Genomic DNA, 17,531 nt, shown 5'->3' with positions numbered 1-17,531 from the left:
CTTTTAGTAAGGTGTAATTTACATACCAGGGCTTCTCAGGTGGCTCAGTGGTAAAGGATTCGCCTGCAACACAGGAGATGTGGATTTGATCCCTGATCCCAGAAGACCCCCTGGAGAAGGGAATGGCAACCCACTCCAGTCTTCTTTTTTTTTAAGATTTAAATATTTATTTAATTTATTTATTTAGCCATGCCAGGTCTTAGTTGTGGCACACTAACTTTTAGTTACCGCATGTAGATCTAGTTCCCTGACCAGGAATAGAACCTCAGCCCCCTGCATTGGGAGCTTAGAGTCTCATCCACTGGACCACCAGGGAAGTCCCCCACTCCAGTATTCTTGACTGGAGAATCCCATGGACAGAGAAGCTTGGCGGGCCACAATTCATAGGGTCGCAAAGAGTCCAACACGGAAAGTGACAAAACAACAACAGCAATTTACATACCACAAAAGTCACCATTTTAGTGTAGTTCAATGAGTTGTAGTGACTGAATGCAGCTGGATGACCATCACCTCAATTTGGTGTTAGAACATTTTCATCTTCCATCCCCCACTTTCCCACTCTAGTCCCCGACAGCCTCGGATCTGCTTTCTGCCTGTTTATTTTGGAATGCCTGCTCTCCTGGTTCCTCTTTGTAAATGGCGGGTTCCAGAAATCAGACTCTTGGGAGTCATCATTTCTCCATGCCCCCCGGCTTAGAACCCCAGGGGCTGGGCTTTTCCACAGTGGCCAGCCAGCCTGGTTGGGAGCCCAGGGAGGAGGAGCCATTGGCGTCCATCAGAAGTGGACTAGATTCTGAGGGCTGGTTTGGGTGGGTGCCGGGGGCTTGGAGGAAAGCAGCTGTGGCAGATTGGAAGGCCCCGAGCTGACTGTGGGTCTCCCAGTGAGGGCCCTCCAGCCCACACTGGCTCTCTGTTGTTAGCACTGTGCGTCCAGGATGCAGTTGCCCACCTTTCCTGGTGCTCTGGTAAACACACCCCAAGCACCTGTCCCTCCCAGCCCTGAAGAGAAAGCCTGCATCCACCGTGCAGCAACCCTCTCTCTTGCATCCAGTCTCTCCAATCTCAGATCTGCACACCTGCTCGTGAGCATATTCTGTGGATACAAAGATGTGGGAGAACAGCTCTTGAGCGGTGTGGATGTATATTGGGCGGCAGGCTGCCTTCGCCATCGATTGGGTTGTGTCTGACTCATGCTGTGTGTGCAGCCAAGCACCTAGTGGGTGCGCTGTGGAACTCTGTGGGGGTAGATCAGAGCCAGAGGAGGTGCCAGTCTTGCCCAGAGGAAACAAATGTTCTGGGAGATGCTGTGTGAGCCGATAACCACATTCTACATAGAGTTTTAGGAAATGTCCCAGGAGGAGAGAGGAAGTGCTGAGGCTGGCGCAAGAAAGGACGGCTTACTTCCTGCTGCAGTGGGCTGGGGCTGGACAGGAGGAAAGTGAAAGTGAAATTCACTCACTCATGTCCGACTCTTTGACACCAGGCTCCTCTGTCCATTGGATTCTCCAGGCAAGAATACTGGAGTGGGTTGCCATGCCCTCCTCCAGGGGATCTTCCCCACCCAGGAATTGAACCTGCATCTCCTGCATTGCAGGCGGATTCTTTACCATCTGATCTACCAAGGAAGACCCTGGACAGGAGGGATCTGCATCAAATCTTGGAAGATGGAACAAGATTGAGCAGGAAGAGGGCAGGAGGGATGCATGGGAAAGAGAGAGTGCTCCAAGTTTGAGAGTAGCTGTTCAAGCAGAGCTTGCTAGGCAGGTGGGTGGACAGATGGGGGGCCAGGGGCGTGGGGGCAGTGGGTGTTGAGGGAAGGGAAGCAGTTCCCTGCCAGAGGTTTTATGCTCTTAGGAACCTGGCTCTTTCCAGATCCCCACCAGAGGCTTGTGAAAGACAGTCTCTTGCTCACCCCTCCATTCTAGCACCTCAGTCCTAGGATTTTAAACTATGTTGTTCCACTCATACAGTATTATACTGCCAGATGAGAATAATGATCACATTCCCCCAGTTTTTAGAGGGAAAATATAGCATGGAAGGAAAATGTATGTTTATGCAATATGTAAACAGTGCCCCAAATCTTTGTAATGGTTACAGCCTTTCAGCTCCACCACCCCATAGTAAAGATGAGAAAACTGAGGCACAGCCAAACAGTCATTTTCCCAGGCTCATCCTCACTAGTAAGTTCTTAAAAATATAGTTGCCTCAGTTGGACTTTTTTCTCCCATGACACCTTTACAAGTTGTGGCAGTGTCCATCCATTGTGGACAATGGACACATTGTGACAATCACACATTGTCAGTGTGATTTAACAGAACATACACTGTGAAGGACCTTACACTTACTTAGTCACCAGTTCGTGGTCTTTTTCAGGTGTTGTGACTTCTGTTCACCAGTGTGTGAACCTGTGTGATTACAAAGTGGTAAGTGCTGTCAATAACAGAAATATGGACAGTGGTCCTGCTCACCCCTTCCCTCTCCAGGCTCCATGGCAGGAGAAATATAAGGTATCCAGCCCTTTCCCAATAATGTCTATACTTGGCTAACATGCTCTGAATCACTAACAATGCTCACATAACCAAATAAGGTTAAATGTTCAGACTTCTTGCAGGTTCTGAGTATTTCTCTCCTTTTTCCAGATCTCCAGATGTGTTAGTTAGCTGACTGTTCTAACAAACAACTCAAAGTCTCAGTTGCTTAACAGAATAGAAGTTTGTTGCTCATGGCAGTTTAATGTGGCTTATCGGGGTGGAGAAGGGGCTCTCCAGACTCTTTGATCCACCCAGACTTCTTCCACGGCTTGGTTCTCTCAACTTCTCAGGTTTTGCTCTGGTCTTACTCTACCCATGCTGCTATTACAGAATATCGCAGTCTGGTTTGCTTATAACCAGCCGACATGTTTTTCTCACAGTTTGAGAGGCTGGAGATCAAAGATCAAGGCTCCAACATGGTCAGGTTCTGGTAAGAGATCTCTGCATAGTTCAGAGCCAGCAACTCCTCATTGTGTCCTCACAAGGTGGGAATGTTATGGAGCTCTCTAGGTTTTTCTATAAGGGCACTAATCCTATTCCCAAGGGCTGCACCCTCATGACCCAAACACTTCCCTCAGGTCCCACCTCCTAATTCCATCATGTTGGGTATTTCAACATGTGAATTCTGGGGGACACATATTCAGACTGTAGCAGTCATTCTCTGCTGAGTTGTTTGTTTCTGGCTGACAGACAAAAGATGTGAGAGGGCATGGAGGGTCCTGCCAGGAGCTTGTGGGACAAGCCTGGAAGGGGTGTACGTTACCTTTGCCTGCAACTGATTGGCTAGAGCCTGGCCATGGGGCTCCACTCAGCTACACGGAGGCTGGAGAATGTGATTTTTCTGTGAGCCCAAGAGGAAGATGAAGCAGAGGTTTGGTGGAACTGTTTGTCTTATTCCTACTCAATTGCTTTGGGTAACAAAAGTGGACTTATAGGAGGGTAGCCTTTAAATATTGGCTCACCTGACCAAGCAGAACTGTTCTATTGTGACTAATGAAAGTTGCATTTGCTATGATTCTCAATGGGGTTCTATGACCCAATTGATACCCCCACTGGGATTTCATTAACAGTGACTTTTGAACTTGAGTGAGTTGACTGTGGTCAGGTTCCACCTCCTTTCAGGCTAGCCAGCCCATTTCTCCACTGCAAAAAGCTGTTCCCTTCCATTCACGATGCCACCTGGCTTTGCATGCGGAGGTTCAGGAACACAAGTGCGTCCTTAAATGATGTTTGGTCCCTCAGAATGACACATAGACAAATCTCAGTGAGAGGTATATGGTTGAGGCATCAAAGATAGTGGGAACACCTGTTGCCACTGAAGCAGTGAGTCTGCTGCTGGGCTTTTGTTTTTTAAATCAAAGATGGTGGAGACTGGAGGTCTCCTGCAGTTGCAGTTTTGTGCTACTGGGGGAAAAGGTTTTACCTGCATGTGATTCTCTGTGATCATTTGTCTTGTGGATTCACTGCTATTCATGAAACCTGTGTCTCCTATTCCCCTAAGATTTGTTTGAGGAGCTGTTTGCTCTTCAGATTAGCCTGTGAATCTGCCTGTGAACTGTAAGTGTTATTTTTTTGTTTGAGTCAATGAAAAGCAGAGGGAAGATGCCTGGAAAAGACCCTACTGACTGTGGCTGGCTTTCAAGATGCTGGAAGCCACCACGGATGCCAGCAGTCTCAAAGCTGGAAAACAAGAGAGAATGGCTTCTCCCTAGGGCCTCCAGAGAATGCAGTCTATGGACACCTTGGTTTTAGTTCAATATAATCAATCTGGGCTTCCAGTCTCCCGAGCTGAAAGATGACACATGTTGTTTAATGTCACCTACTTTGTGGCAGTTGGTCACAACAACATAAGACTAGTACAGTCTCAAGCAAGTCTATTGGAGGGGGAGGGGGAGGCAGGAGGTGGAGTGGATGGAGCTGGTCTCCGCGCTGTAACTCAGGAGGCCACACCCAGCCAGCAGGACCCCATGAGATTCATCAGATCACCTCCATTTTAAAGATTAGGAAACTGAGGCAGGCCCAGGAACAGAAGGAATGATTTATCCAAGGTTTCTCGGCAGTTTCTCTGGGAACTGGTAATGGCTGAGATGGTCCAGTGCCACTTCTTTTTTGTTGTTATTTTATTTTGTTGTTATGTTATTTTATTTATCTTTGTTGCTCCACAGGCTTTTCCTCTAGCTGTGGCACACAGGCTTCTCACTGTGGTGGATTCTCTTTTTGCAGAGCACAGGCTCAGTAGTTGTGGCGCAGGGGCTTAGTTGTTCTGTGGCGTGTAGGATCTTCCCAGACCAGGGATCAAACCTGTGTCTCCTGCGTTGGCAGGCAGATTCTATACCACTAAGCCACCAGGGAAACCCCCCAGTGCCACTTCTTAAAGAGCCCTACAGGATGCAGTAGGCGAAAGGGAACAAAAAGAAGCCCATGTCTGCATCCTCCAGATTCTCCCCCTTCCTGTGGACCAACTCTAATAAGAACGACCAGCAAAACGTATTCATTTCCTCTGCCGAGGCCAACAGGAGCTGTTTGAGAATTGGGAAGTCAGCAACTCCGGGTCAGTGTTGCTCAGATAGGAGGAGACTGGGGAGAAATGACCACATGGGGGCTTCACCTTGGGGAACACTGAGTGCCCAGCCCCTCAGTTCATCACCCAGCTCCTCCACATTCTGAAAATGCTGAGGCACTTATGTTGTGCGCCATACCTGCTAGTCCCTTGATAGTGAAGCATGCTCGTGCTGTCCAGGTTTGTCCTGAGCCCTTGAACAAATGTATTCAAGAGATCCCCGCAGGGTGATGAAAAAGCCCATTTCTTATTCCACTGCTAGGAGCATGTGCTGATGTTAAAGCAGTTTGGCAGTGTGCATCAAGGGTTTGCTATAAGCTCGCATCCATTATTTATAAGAAAGAACAGAACATTGGAACGTGGCTAAATTGATGACTTTAGGTTCCTGGTAAAACAGTTACGGTTCACTGCATGTGGCAGAAGATTCTCACGTGATAGAAAGCAATGGTGACAGAGACTTAAAGGACACGAGGGAAAAAAAAATGAGTGTATGAAATTGTATCTAGTGTGATATCAGCTGTGGAGAAATGTAGGAAAATAAGCTAAACCATCAATCCAGGACTTCTAGATCATAGGTGCTTTTATTTCCTATGCTTTATATTTTACTGTCTGAATATTTTACATTGGATTTACGATAAAGAGAAAAGAGCTTCATATCCTTTAACACTGTAAGTTTATTTCTGGAATCTTTCAAAGAACATAATTGTAAATACAGTTTACAAGCTGTATGCATAAAGATGTTCCCTTCGTCATAGTTTTTTAAATGAAGATATAATTCATGTATACCATAGAAGTCTCCCTTTAAAGCATGCCATTCACTAGTTCTTAGTGTAATTACCCCCTAAAGGAAACCTAACAACCTCTTAGCAATCACACCCCATTCCCACTTTATCTCCAACCCCTGAAATCACTGATCTACCCTCTGTCTCTGTGAACTTGCATGTTCTGGACATTTCTCGTAGATGAATGCATACAGCATGTAGCCTCTGTGTCTGGCTTCTGTCACCCAGCACAGTAACTTCAAAGTTCATCCATATTGTAGTGTTTGCCAGTACTTCATTCTTTTTTTATGACTGAATCACATTCCATCCATAGACCACATTTTATTTGTCCATTCATCAGTTGATGGCCCTTAGTTGTTTTCACCTTTTGGCTACAGCGAATAATGCTGCTATGGACATTCTTTTGGGTGGATATATATTTTCGTTTCTCGTAGGTATACACATAGGTGTAGGATTTCTGGCTTACATGGAAACTCTTCGACCATTTGAGAAATTGTTGAAATGTTGAATCGTGAATACTTACACTAGTGGAAATTAGGAAATAATATACCTATTAGGAAATAATATACCTATTAGGAAATAATGTATCTATTGATTGTAGGAGAGTGCTTGAGTTATGTGCTTAGTTGCTCAGTCATGTCCAACTCTTTGCAACCCCATGGACTGTAGCCTGCTAGGTTTCTCTGTCCATGGGATTTTCCAGGCAAGAATACTGGAGTGGGTTGCCATGCCCTTCTCCAGGGGATCTTCCCAACCCAGGGATCTAACCCATGTCCCTTGTGTCTCCTGCATTGACAGGCGGATTCTTTACTGTAAAATATATTAATTCTCCTTCCCTTAATGAACAAAATGTTTGTAAAAATGCAACATACTTATTCGTAGGCCAGGTGCTGGGGGTCAAAGGCAGTTGAGACAGGGTCATTGTTCTCTGAATCTGCTGTTTGGATTTATCCATCTATTTATCAGGATGACACATCCTCCAGGGGCTTCCCTGACGGCTCAGCAGGCAAAGAATCCGCCTGCAGTGCTGGAGACACAGGAGACATGGATTCGATCCCGGGGTCAGGAAGATCCTGGGAGGAGGAAATGGCAGCCCACTGCAGTATTCTGGTCTGGAGAATTCCATGGGCAGAGGAGCCTGGTGGGCTACAGTACATGGGGGTCACAAAGAGTCTGATACAACTTAGCGACTCAACAACAACAACGACACAAATTAAGTGAGCTGGGTTCAGCAGCGCTGGAAGAGCAGGCTTCCTACATATGTTTGTTGACTAAATGAGGTCATATATATAAGAGATGCTTTGAATGCTCCTGTGCTTGGCCATTTTCTCTAGGCTTATGCGTGAATCTAGAATAGCAGAGATGTGCTCAGAACTCAGTTTATCTTCAGGTGACACTGTGTTGTGGTTTGGTCCCATTCAGGACTTGAGGCATGCACAACACCGTGCCGTTACTTGTTTGACTTGGAACCATGCCACCACTATCCCATTCCCTACCTGTAAAGGAACTGTGCTGTGGACGTTGGTGTTTGGGGCCGGGACAAAGGGTATGCAGTAGGCTCATCTTGTGATGTTGTAGGGTTTTGAGCACATTGTATTTAAGAGGATTTCCAAGCGTGTGTTTTACTTTGTATAGGTATATTTCTGTTTTGATATTGACTCCTAACTTCTTAAAACCATATGTTTAAAATGAAGATGAGGCCAATCAGTGTTGTTCTGATGGTGTTGATCAGTCTGTAAAAGCTGCTGAGAGAGACAGAACTTTGTTGTCAAACCAGTTTGGAGAAATAACATGTTCAAAATTCATACTGGTCCTGTGGGGTTTGGCAGTGGTTGTGGTGTCTCACTTTTCTGGGGCGAGAGACTGAAACAGAGATGTGGGAAGATTGAGTTAGTGAAATTTAGGTTATCAGATTCTCATGCATACCAGTCACTGTGCATTTTTAGAGACAACTGAATAGATAGCTGCCCTGACTCAGACAATTTTAGGGGTGGCCTGTTTTATACCACAGCTGTCCTGTCAATCTCTGTGATCATGAGGTGTAGGGGAGGGGGAGGTTCTACTTATCTGGAAAACCTTTTCTTTATCTCTCTGTGTCAAGGCAAGCTTTCCTGGATCAGATTGACTTCAAGGAGAAACGTCTGTAGACAATATGCTTTTGTTGTTTTTTGCCAGAAAACAAAGAGGATCCTTTGCAGTTTCTGACTCCTACTGAGTAAGGAATCCAGGCAGTATTTAGTAGGCATCTCCTTGTATCGTTACCATGCTTGTTTGGCTTTTTGCCTTTGGTCAGTGGTAAACATTTAACTCCTTTGCTTATGCCCGGTGGGGGTTGGGGTATAGATGAAACTTACAAATGCATTTTAAATACATTGACACTGTAATGTACAGAAACCGAAAGTTGAGACCGGGGAACATTTGTCAGAGAATGAGAACGAAACATAGGTGCTCTCATGTTGTGGCAGAGCCACATTCCATTGTCATCAACTCATTAAGCATACAGCTTCGAAGATGCTTGTTTTACCTGTTTTGTAACTGTCAATATCTGTTTTCACTGGTATTTAAGGTTGCGTTGTGGGATAGTCATGCTTTTAACCATGAGTATACTGATACTGTTACTGATGATTATTTAGGCAAAGTCAGTGACTTACTTTTCCAACCAAATACTTGGAACAAAAGCAGTCAGTTTGTTAAGATGATACAGAATTTTGTATTGAAACCAAATTCTAGAGTCGGCTCAGCAAACTTAGGTGAAATTGACCTCACTTTCATATTTGCTTTCATAATTTTATTTTGCAGGATAACAAAGCCATTGACCTTTGCTGACTGTGTTGGGGATGAACTTCCTTTAGGATGGGAAACTGTATATGATAAACAAATTGGAATTTATTACATGGACCACATAAATAGTAAGTAGAATGCCACGCTTGAGTTGTTATATATGATTGAGTTTTCATGTTGATCTCACAGATGCTAGGAACTCTTTCTGTAGAGTGAAACAATTGTTACTCACTCTCCAACACAGCATTAAACTAGATTTTATAAATGTCATCTGAAGTCTTTGTTAGCTGAGTTGTTCAAAAATTGAAGCGATTGTACATTGGCTTGTATGTTGCCCAGGACTGCATGGAATATGTTGAATGCAGAGTTTGAATACCTGATAGAAGGAATAAATTTTATAAATTTCCCAGGCAGTCTGGTAATAGAAGTCGCTAACCAAATGAGGAGAGTATTTCTTGCAGAGTGGAATTTACAAGTTCTTCTAACAATAAATGCCCAAATGATGATCTGAACTTCATTTTGTCTTATCCCTTTGATTTTTAACTGTAATGTGCCAAACCTTTTGGAGCTTTGGGAAGGGAGAAAATGATGTAAAGACCACAGCTAAAATCGCAGGTCCTAGACCATGCCAGCCTTCTCTGTAGAATTGTTGGGAGCAGTGGTTCTCATCCAGGGCTGGCGTTACCTCCAAGGGACACTTGGTGTTGTCTGGGGGCATTTTCAGGCACTCAGCCTGCAGTGATTTGGCTCTTACCCAATGCCTGAGCAGAGGGGTGAGTGTGGCCCCAGCTTTGCCGCCCTCTGCTGTGGTTACCCCATGGGCAGGAGGGCTTCTTAGGCAGATCCACTGCTGACAGGATGGACGTGGTGCTTAGCAAGATTGCACCCAGGGGCCACGCTCCCCTGGCCTGGCTGCCGAGCACCTCAGGGCTGCATGCAACTGGAGTTTCTGGCCATCTAGGCCACCTTCCCCTCAGGTCAGGGCTCCACTGTCTCCGGGCCCGGGTGGCGTTACTGAACGGCACAGGGATCGGCCTTACATGACTTTTCTGGAAAGCCTGCCAAGGCCCAGGACCACCTTGTGCTGGCTCTTCTCTCATAAACCCTGCTCTCCTCCTGCTGTGTCCCCTTCTTTGCTGTGGGTGTGCCTTGCTTGCCTGCTCACTGAGTCACAGCAAGTTTTAAAAAGCACCCCTCCATGCTGGCCACTCAGGAAAGTGAGACCCAGGATCCACCCTCAAGGATTCGATATGACACATTAGACATGGCCACGAACCGGGAAACCAAGTAATCACCAAGGACTTTCTTCCAACCACCTTGAATATAATTGGGGTGACCCAGCACTATGGAGGATGTGGCTGAAGACGTCATCTCCAGGGTCATGCCACCTCCTCTCTCTTGACACCTTTAGTGAACCCAACTTTTTTTTCTTCCCTGAGGACAAGAAAGGTTTTTATTGTGATAATGGGCCAAAGACGCCATTCCAGAAAACTTGCTTCTCAGAATCAAGCTCTTCTTTTCTGTAGATTTATTTATTTATTTATTTTTTTACTGTGATGGGAGCTAAAAAGCCTCTTGATGAAAGTGAAAGAGGAGAGTGAAAAAGTTGGCTTAAAGCTCAACATTCAGAAAACGAAGATCATGGCATCCGGTCCCATCACTTCATGGCAAATAGATGGGGAAACAGTAGAAACAGTGTCAGACTTTATTTTTGGGGGCTCCAAAATCACTGCAGATGGTGACTGCAGCCATGAAATTAAAAGACGCTTCCTCCTTGGAAGAAAAGTTATGACCAACCTAGATAGCATATTCAAAAGCAGAGACATTACTTTGCTGACTAAGGTCCATCTAGTCAAGGCTATGGTTTTTCCTGTGGTCATGTATGGATGTGAGAGTTGGACTGTGAAGAAGGCTGAGCACCGAAGAATTGATATGTTTGTACTGTGGTGTTGGAGAAGATTCTTGAGAGTCCCTTGGACTGCAAGGAGATCCAACCAGTCCATTCTGAAGGAGATCAGCCCTGGGATTTCTTTGGAAGGAATGATGCTAGAGCTGAAGCTCCAGTACTTTAGACACGTCATGCGAAGAGTTGACTCATTGGAAAAGACTCTGATGCTGGGAGGGATTGGGGGCAGGAGGAGAAGGGGACGACCGAGGATGAGATGGCTGGATGGCATCACTGACTCAATGGACGTGAGTCTGAGTGAACTCCGGGAGTTGGTGATGGACGGGGAGGCCTGGCGTGCTGCGATTCATGGGGTCGCAAAGAGTCGGACACGACTGAGCGACTGAACCAAACTGAACCAAGCTGTGATGGGTCTTTGTTGCAGATGTGGGCTTTCTCTAGTTGCAGTAAGCAGGGGCTACTCTCTAGTCCTAGTGCTCAGGCTTCTCTTTGCAGTGGCTTCTCTTGATGTGAAACACAGGCTCTAGGCACACAGGCTTCAGTAGTTGTAGTGTGTGGGCTCAGTAGCTGTGATGCACAGGCTTAATTACTGTGCAGCATGTGGAATCTGCCCAGACCAGGGATTGAACCCGTGTCCATTGCATTGCAGGGAGAATTCTTAGCCACTGGACTACCAAGGAAGCTCCCCTGGAATCTTAACTCTTGCTAGCACAGATGTAAGGGGAAAGCTCTTTAAAGACAGAGAACCTGAGCAGTCACATGTTAAGTTGGAACTGTGCTGATTGATAGTGCAGTGAGGGACCAGAGGGGCCCTGGGCTGGTCACCTTCGGGGTTCCCAAGACCCTCAGGGACCCTGGACAGAGTGCGAACGATGCCTGTTGACCTTGGTGAGTCTGATGCCTAAATCATCATCAGAGACATCTGGGCACTTAAAACAGCTGTGACCTCCCCCTGCCTCCCACCCAGGTCCACTGAATCGAAACTCCAGGGCTAAGTCAGGACCCTGAGTTTTGTTATTTTTTATTTCTCCATGGGAGCTTTCAAGACCCAGAGAGGCTTTCCAGGAGGGGCCCTGGGCTAGCAGTGTGAAAGAGGTTAGGGGATGTTTCTCGAAGGAGATTTCAAAAGAAACTTACTTTAAACATCCAAGTGAGTGCTCCTGTGTATGTGTGTGTGTGGTGGGGCGGGCGGGGGTGGGGGTAGAGATGACATAGAATTTATATTTGTAACCATTTTGAGGTGAGAGGCACAGACTGTAAGGTTCACCATTGAAAAGTGTACAGTTCAGTGGCATTGGGTGCATGGAGTGTTGTCCAGCTATCACCTCTAATTCCAGAACGTTCATCATGCCCTGGTAAGACCTTGTGCTTTAAAAGAGGCTCACATGGTATAGAATCAGAAGCAGAGTTGGGAAGGTGACTGTGGCGAGCACTCAGAGGATGGCTTTTGGTGGGATGAGGCAGGCAGGTGTTTTGGAAGAGAGGTTCTGACAGTCTGATTGAACTAAGGGGAGAAGGAGGGACATCCCAGCATCAGTCACTATTATACACAGGGGCAGGAATGGCCAGTTCTGGAGGGCCCATGAAATAGTCTGTGTGAGGGATGAGGGGCAGGTGTACTCTGAGGGTAAGTTCCCGGTTGGCTCAGTGGGTCAATGAAGATGAAGCCACTCATTCCAAGGGGGCAGGTGGAGAAGCAGGCACTCATCAGTGTGGCTTCCTTTGGGTTGCTGTGGTTTGGGTAGCAAAAGGGTGCTGTGTGAGACTGAGTTGTTTTGGACCAGTGACTCACAAGTACTTTGCGTCCGTCCGCGTGGTGATGCCTCTTGGAGGCAGGAGGAAAGAAAAGACGGGCACTCAGGAGAAAGGTCGGAGCTAGAGGTAGGCGTGAACCCTTTGAGGAGCTGGTTAAATGACAGAGCCAGAGCAGCAGGTGGGGGATTTATAGGAAATCCATGAAGGGGATTTCCCATGCAGAAAGTTCTGGTCTGGCATGGGAGGTAGGAGAAGAGCGGCAAGCTGGTCCCAGAGAGAGCAGAGGCAACAGCATCCCAGGTTGAAAAAGGCAGGGAGAGAAAGGTTGTATGTGTCTCTTAGTTTGAGAGTGATGGGCTCCTTTGGGTTCCTGTCCATCAACATTTACTCATAGATAGCTAGTGGGAAGCTGCTGTATGATGCAGGGAGCTCAAACCAGGGCTCTGTGACAACCTAAGAGGACTGGGATGGGGTGGAGATGGGACGGAGGCTCAAGAGGGAGGAGACATATGTGCACTAATGGCTGATTTACGTTGTATGGCAGAAACCAACAGCATTGTAAAGCAATTATCCTCTAATTAAAAATAAATTAAAGGGGCACTCTTTCTGCTCCCTTCTGAAGTCTATGTGAGGAGCTTTCTCTATGTCTTTTTTACTTTAATAAAACTTTAAAAAAATAATTTAAAAAAATTGTCTGGTATCATCTTCCCTTACGCATCTACAGAGCTTTCTTCTCGACCCAGGCAGGGCTGTGTTGATAGGAGGTGACCCAGACTCTGGGAGGGTTCAGCATACAGATGCTTCCATGATGTACATCATGGTCAGTCATTAACTTTTGTATTGATTAGACACGTAACTGCATGATTATTCAGCCTAAAGATTGGACTCGGAAGACCCTCATGTTCTTCCCCTTTCCGTTTCAGAGCTGACCCAGATTGAGGATCCCAGAGAGCAGTGGAGGCGGGAGCAGGAACGGATGCTAAAGGAGTATTTAATTGTAGCCCAGGAGGCTCTCAATGCCAAGAAAGAAATCTACCAGATTAAGCAGCAGCGCTTCGAGCTGGCCCAGGAGGAGTACCAGCAGCTGCACAAGATGTGTGAGGACGACAGCCGCTCGTACACCAGCTGTGAGTTGAGCATCCCCCTCCAGGAGCACGTGGGGCTTCCAGAGTTGGGTCTCTGCGGATCCTGGTCTCTACAGACCCCAGGCGCAAGTTGAGCAAGACAGCTGCATAAAGTGTCTGATCGCCTACTGTTAGGTAGTCAGCCTCCCATGCCGGCATCCGATGGTCACTCCCTACCACTCCATTGGCAAGTGTTTTTCAGGTGCCCACGCAACACGGTGGAGCTGAGATAGGAGAGGCCCCTTCCCTCCTGGAGTTTCCATGTAGGGAGGGAGGGCAGGGAGAAAGCAGGCAAGCACAGTTTCAGGTAGTGATACGAAACCACCTCCCAACTCACATTTGTCAGCATGGAAAAGGGCTTCCCTGGAGACCCCTGCTCATCTGGGTAGATCCTGGGGAATTACTTACAATGGTTTTACTGCTCAGGAGCCTCCACACATGTCAGGCCCCTGTCTCTTTATAGCATCCTTTCTTGTGCAAGACACTGAAGGTGGAGAAACTCAGTATAACATGGGGAAAGTGGGGAACTCTGCCCAAGTAAGATGGATGCACACTGATGTTCTCCAAAGGGAACCCCTCTGACTTTCGGAGCCCACTGAGCGTGGGCTCCTGTTATTAGGACTCAGGAGATGCACAGGAACAGAAGGAATCACTCAGAAGCCAAATCCTCTGGTTCCTGACCCATTCAGTCACTGCCTGAGCCAGTCCATTCTCGACAGAGTTGTCACACTTAACCGCCCACTGAAGGTGTGCGTGGCTGTGACTCGCCCAGTGGCAGTGAGCTTGGGGAGAGTGTATGAAGTTGGTACCACTAGATTTTATCTTATAAAAACCTAAATCTAATTGAGACTTGGAGGGACTTACCTGTGACGTGAGTGCCATGTTGCCAGGCGTGTAGCTCTGGTGACACAGCTTTGAACGTTAAAGACATGCTCAAAGCTTTGTTTATCCTGTGTTGCAGGTCAGAATGGAGTTGAGGCGAGGGGGCCAGACATCTTTTTTACTGCAACTGCTGTCGAAGGTGAATAAGCCATACGAGCTGTGGAGAAGAGAGCGGAGGGTGGAGTTTGCCCCCTGTAGCAGGAATTTAGGTAGCTGTGTTTCTATATACCATAAAAGATTGCAGGCTCAGGTATGATGGTGTGTAGTTTCCAGGCTGCTTCATCTCTTGCCCTTCGCCTCTTGGTATGTACTAGGTTTTTTCTTGTTTGTTTGTTTTACTGTCCATCAGAATGTGATGGGTCAGCTCCATGCTAGTTTTTAGGAAAAGCTGGTTTCTTCGTAATTTTCTTTATTTGTCATCTCTTTTTCTGATTTTGGTATCAGGATAATATTGACCTCCCAAAATGAACTGGGATATGTTTCCTCCTCCCCAGTTTTTGGAAAGTTTGTGTGGGATTGGTTCAGTTCAGTTCAGTCGCTCAGTTGTGTCCGACTCTGCGACCCCACGAATCACAGCACGCCAGGCCTCCCTGCCCATCACCAACTCCCGGAGTTCTCTCGGACTCACGTCCATCTAGTTGGTGATGGCATCCAGCCATCTCATCCTCTGTCGTCCCCTTCTTCTCCTGCCCCCAATCCCTTCCAGCATCGGAGTCTTTTCCAATGAGTCAACTCTTCGCATGAGGTGGCCAAAGTACTGGAGTTTCAGCTTTAGCATCATTCCTTCCAAAGAAATCCCAGGGCTGATCTACTTCAGAATGGACTGGTTGGATCTCCTTGCAGTCCAAGAGACTCTCAAGAGTCTTCTCCAACACCACAGTTCAAAAGCATCAGTTCTTCAGTGCTCAGCTTTCTTCACAGTCCAACCCTCACATCCATACATGACCCCTGGAAATACCATAGCCTTGACTAGACGGATCTTTGTTTGATATTTAATTCATTGACAGGCAAATTCTTTACCAGTGAGCCACCTGGGAAGCCCAGTGTTGATACTTTCTTAACCGTTTGATAGAATTCACCCGAAAAGCCATCTGGTTCTTTGTAGGAATGTTTGTAACTATAAATTCAGTACCTTTAATAGACATGGGCCTGTTCAGGTTTTCCTGTTTTTCTTGAGTCAATTTTGATGTTTGTGTGCTTCAAGGAATTTGTCTCTTTCATCTAATCCAAAAATCAGTAAGCTTTTCTGTAAAGTATCAGATAGTGAGTATTTTAGGCGCCATAGGTCATATGGTCTCAGGTGCAACCACCAAACCCTGTTGTTACAGTGCAAAAGCAGCCAGACATGACACGTAAGTGACGTGTGTGGTTTATTCTGATAAAAAGTATAAAAATAAGAAACAAGCTGAATTTGGCCCGCAGGGAATCTGCTGACTGCTGATAAACTGTCAAGTTTTTTGAAGTTTTCATAGAATTCCCATGTGATTCTTTCAATGTCTAGACTCTGAGCTAGTGTCCTCTCTTATTTGTGATAATAATAATTTGTGCTTTATTTTCTCAATCAGTGGAGCTCAACCTTTATCGATTATGTGTAGCATTACAGCAAACTGGGTTTTGGTTTTCTGTTTTCTTCCCCTATTCTTATCATTTGTTAATTTTTTTAATTGATTTGTTCTCTTTAGTTTTTCCTTCATTCTACTTAGTTTGGCTTTAATTTCTTTTTCTGCCTTCCTAAAGTGGGAGCTTAGAGCATTGATTTTAGACCTCATTTTCTCACATAGCCTCTAAAGGTATAAATTCTCCTCTAAGTACTACTTCAACTGCATCCTACAAATTTTGGTTCATGTTTTATGAACCAAATATTCATAATATTTTCTCATTTTCTTTGTGATTTATTTTGACCCATGGATTGTTTTAAAAGTAAGCTATTGGAACTTTTTAAAGGTGTGATGTTGTTGATTTCTAATTTGATTGTGGTCAGAGACTAGACTATGTAAGATTTCAGTTTTTGACGTCTATTGAGATGACTTTATGGCTCAGCATATGGTCTCTTTTAAATGATATCATGGACTTGTGCCTCCAGGTTGCATCTGGTTGAAGCAGTGGCTTAGAACTGTTTCTGAGAGTATAGTTAGTGATTCCAAACCTTTCCAAAAGTTACTTGGTAGAAGTAGGTTGGGCCATATAAAATTGTCACTTTTGTAGATTAAAAAGGGCCAGTTATTGGCAGTTTCATATGATTCAACCTAATAGAGTGTTTCTTCCCAGGCAACTGGTCAGGTTTGGTTAGGTTTCCAAAGAGACTTGCCCATCAGTCTTGCTAAGAATTGAACGGAAAAAGAACATAACAGAAGAACCTGGTAAGAAGTTTCTTGCCAGCAGTTGAAAGGAAATATTAGATGACGAGAAGGTATGTTGGACTTCCCTGGTGGTACAATGGATAAGAATCCGCCTGCCAATGCAGGGGGCACAAGTTCCATTCCTGGTCCGGGAACATTCCACATGCCGCAGGGCGACTAAGCCCATGTGCCCTACAGCCCGTGTTTCATCACAAGAGAAGTCACTGCAGTGAGAAGTCTGCACGCCTCAAGGAAGAGTAGCCCCTGCTCTCTGCAATGACAGAAAGCCACTATGCAGCACCAAATGCCAAGCACAACCTAAAATTAAATAAATAATTTAAAGAGAGAGAGGAGGTATGTCTATGTACTGGTTACTGTACTGGTGCAGCCAGGACTTCAGTTGTAGACCATGTGGGGACTCAGGACTGGAACCATTGATGCAAATACAGGAAGACCTGGTTGCACCCTATGGGATTCCACACCCAGCTGGAGGGGAAGATTCCCGGAGCATCGCGGAGCCTAGAGCATAAAAATATCCAGGACTTGTAGTCCTCTGGAGTTGGGACATCCCTCAGCATCAGTTTTTATATTTCCATGGGCTTTTCCCTCCCCAGACATTTGGGAAAATAGGGAGTTGCAGGTAATTTCATTCTTCCTGTGCCCTGTAAAATTTTATCAATGCACAGTAAAAAAGTAACAGTCCAGATGCTGTCTTTAAAGTAGTGTATGAAGAAACATTGAGTCAAGGAAGGTGATGACTCTGTGGTGTTGATCTGAGATTCTGAGACTCCACCTCCCAACCCACAAGAGGTGCCGGCATAGACTCCATCTCTGCTTCTACTCATGCAGTAGAGGAGGCCAGGTGGGGCCT

At 46.0% G+C, this 17,531-nt stretch overlaps 1 protein-coding gene across 1 annotated transcript in view; it reads left to right on the top strand.

The window, feature by feature from the left end:
• The window catches only part of WWC3 (WWC family member 3), a 107,960-nt gene that overhangs the window by 28,523 nt on the left and 61,906 nt on the right, over positions 1-17,531 (top strand). The window contains exons 2-3 of the mRNA XM_068962097.1: positions 8,673-8,782; positions 13,239-13,442. Coding sequence (XP_068818198.1) covers positions 8,673-8,782; positions 13,239-13,442 — 314 coding nt within the window. The remainder of the gene's footprint in view (positions 1-8,672; positions 8,783-13,238; positions 13,443-17,531) is intronic.

Source organism: Capricornis sumatraensis, chromosome X, assembly GCF_032405125.1.
Source record: "Capricornis sumatraensis isolate serow.1 chromosome X, serow.2, whole genome shotgun sequence".
NCBI lineage: Eukaryota > Metazoa > Chordata > Mammalia > Artiodactyla > Bovidae > Capricornis > Capricornis sumatraensis.
This window is presented reverse-complemented; position numbering and strand designations above follow the sequence as displayed.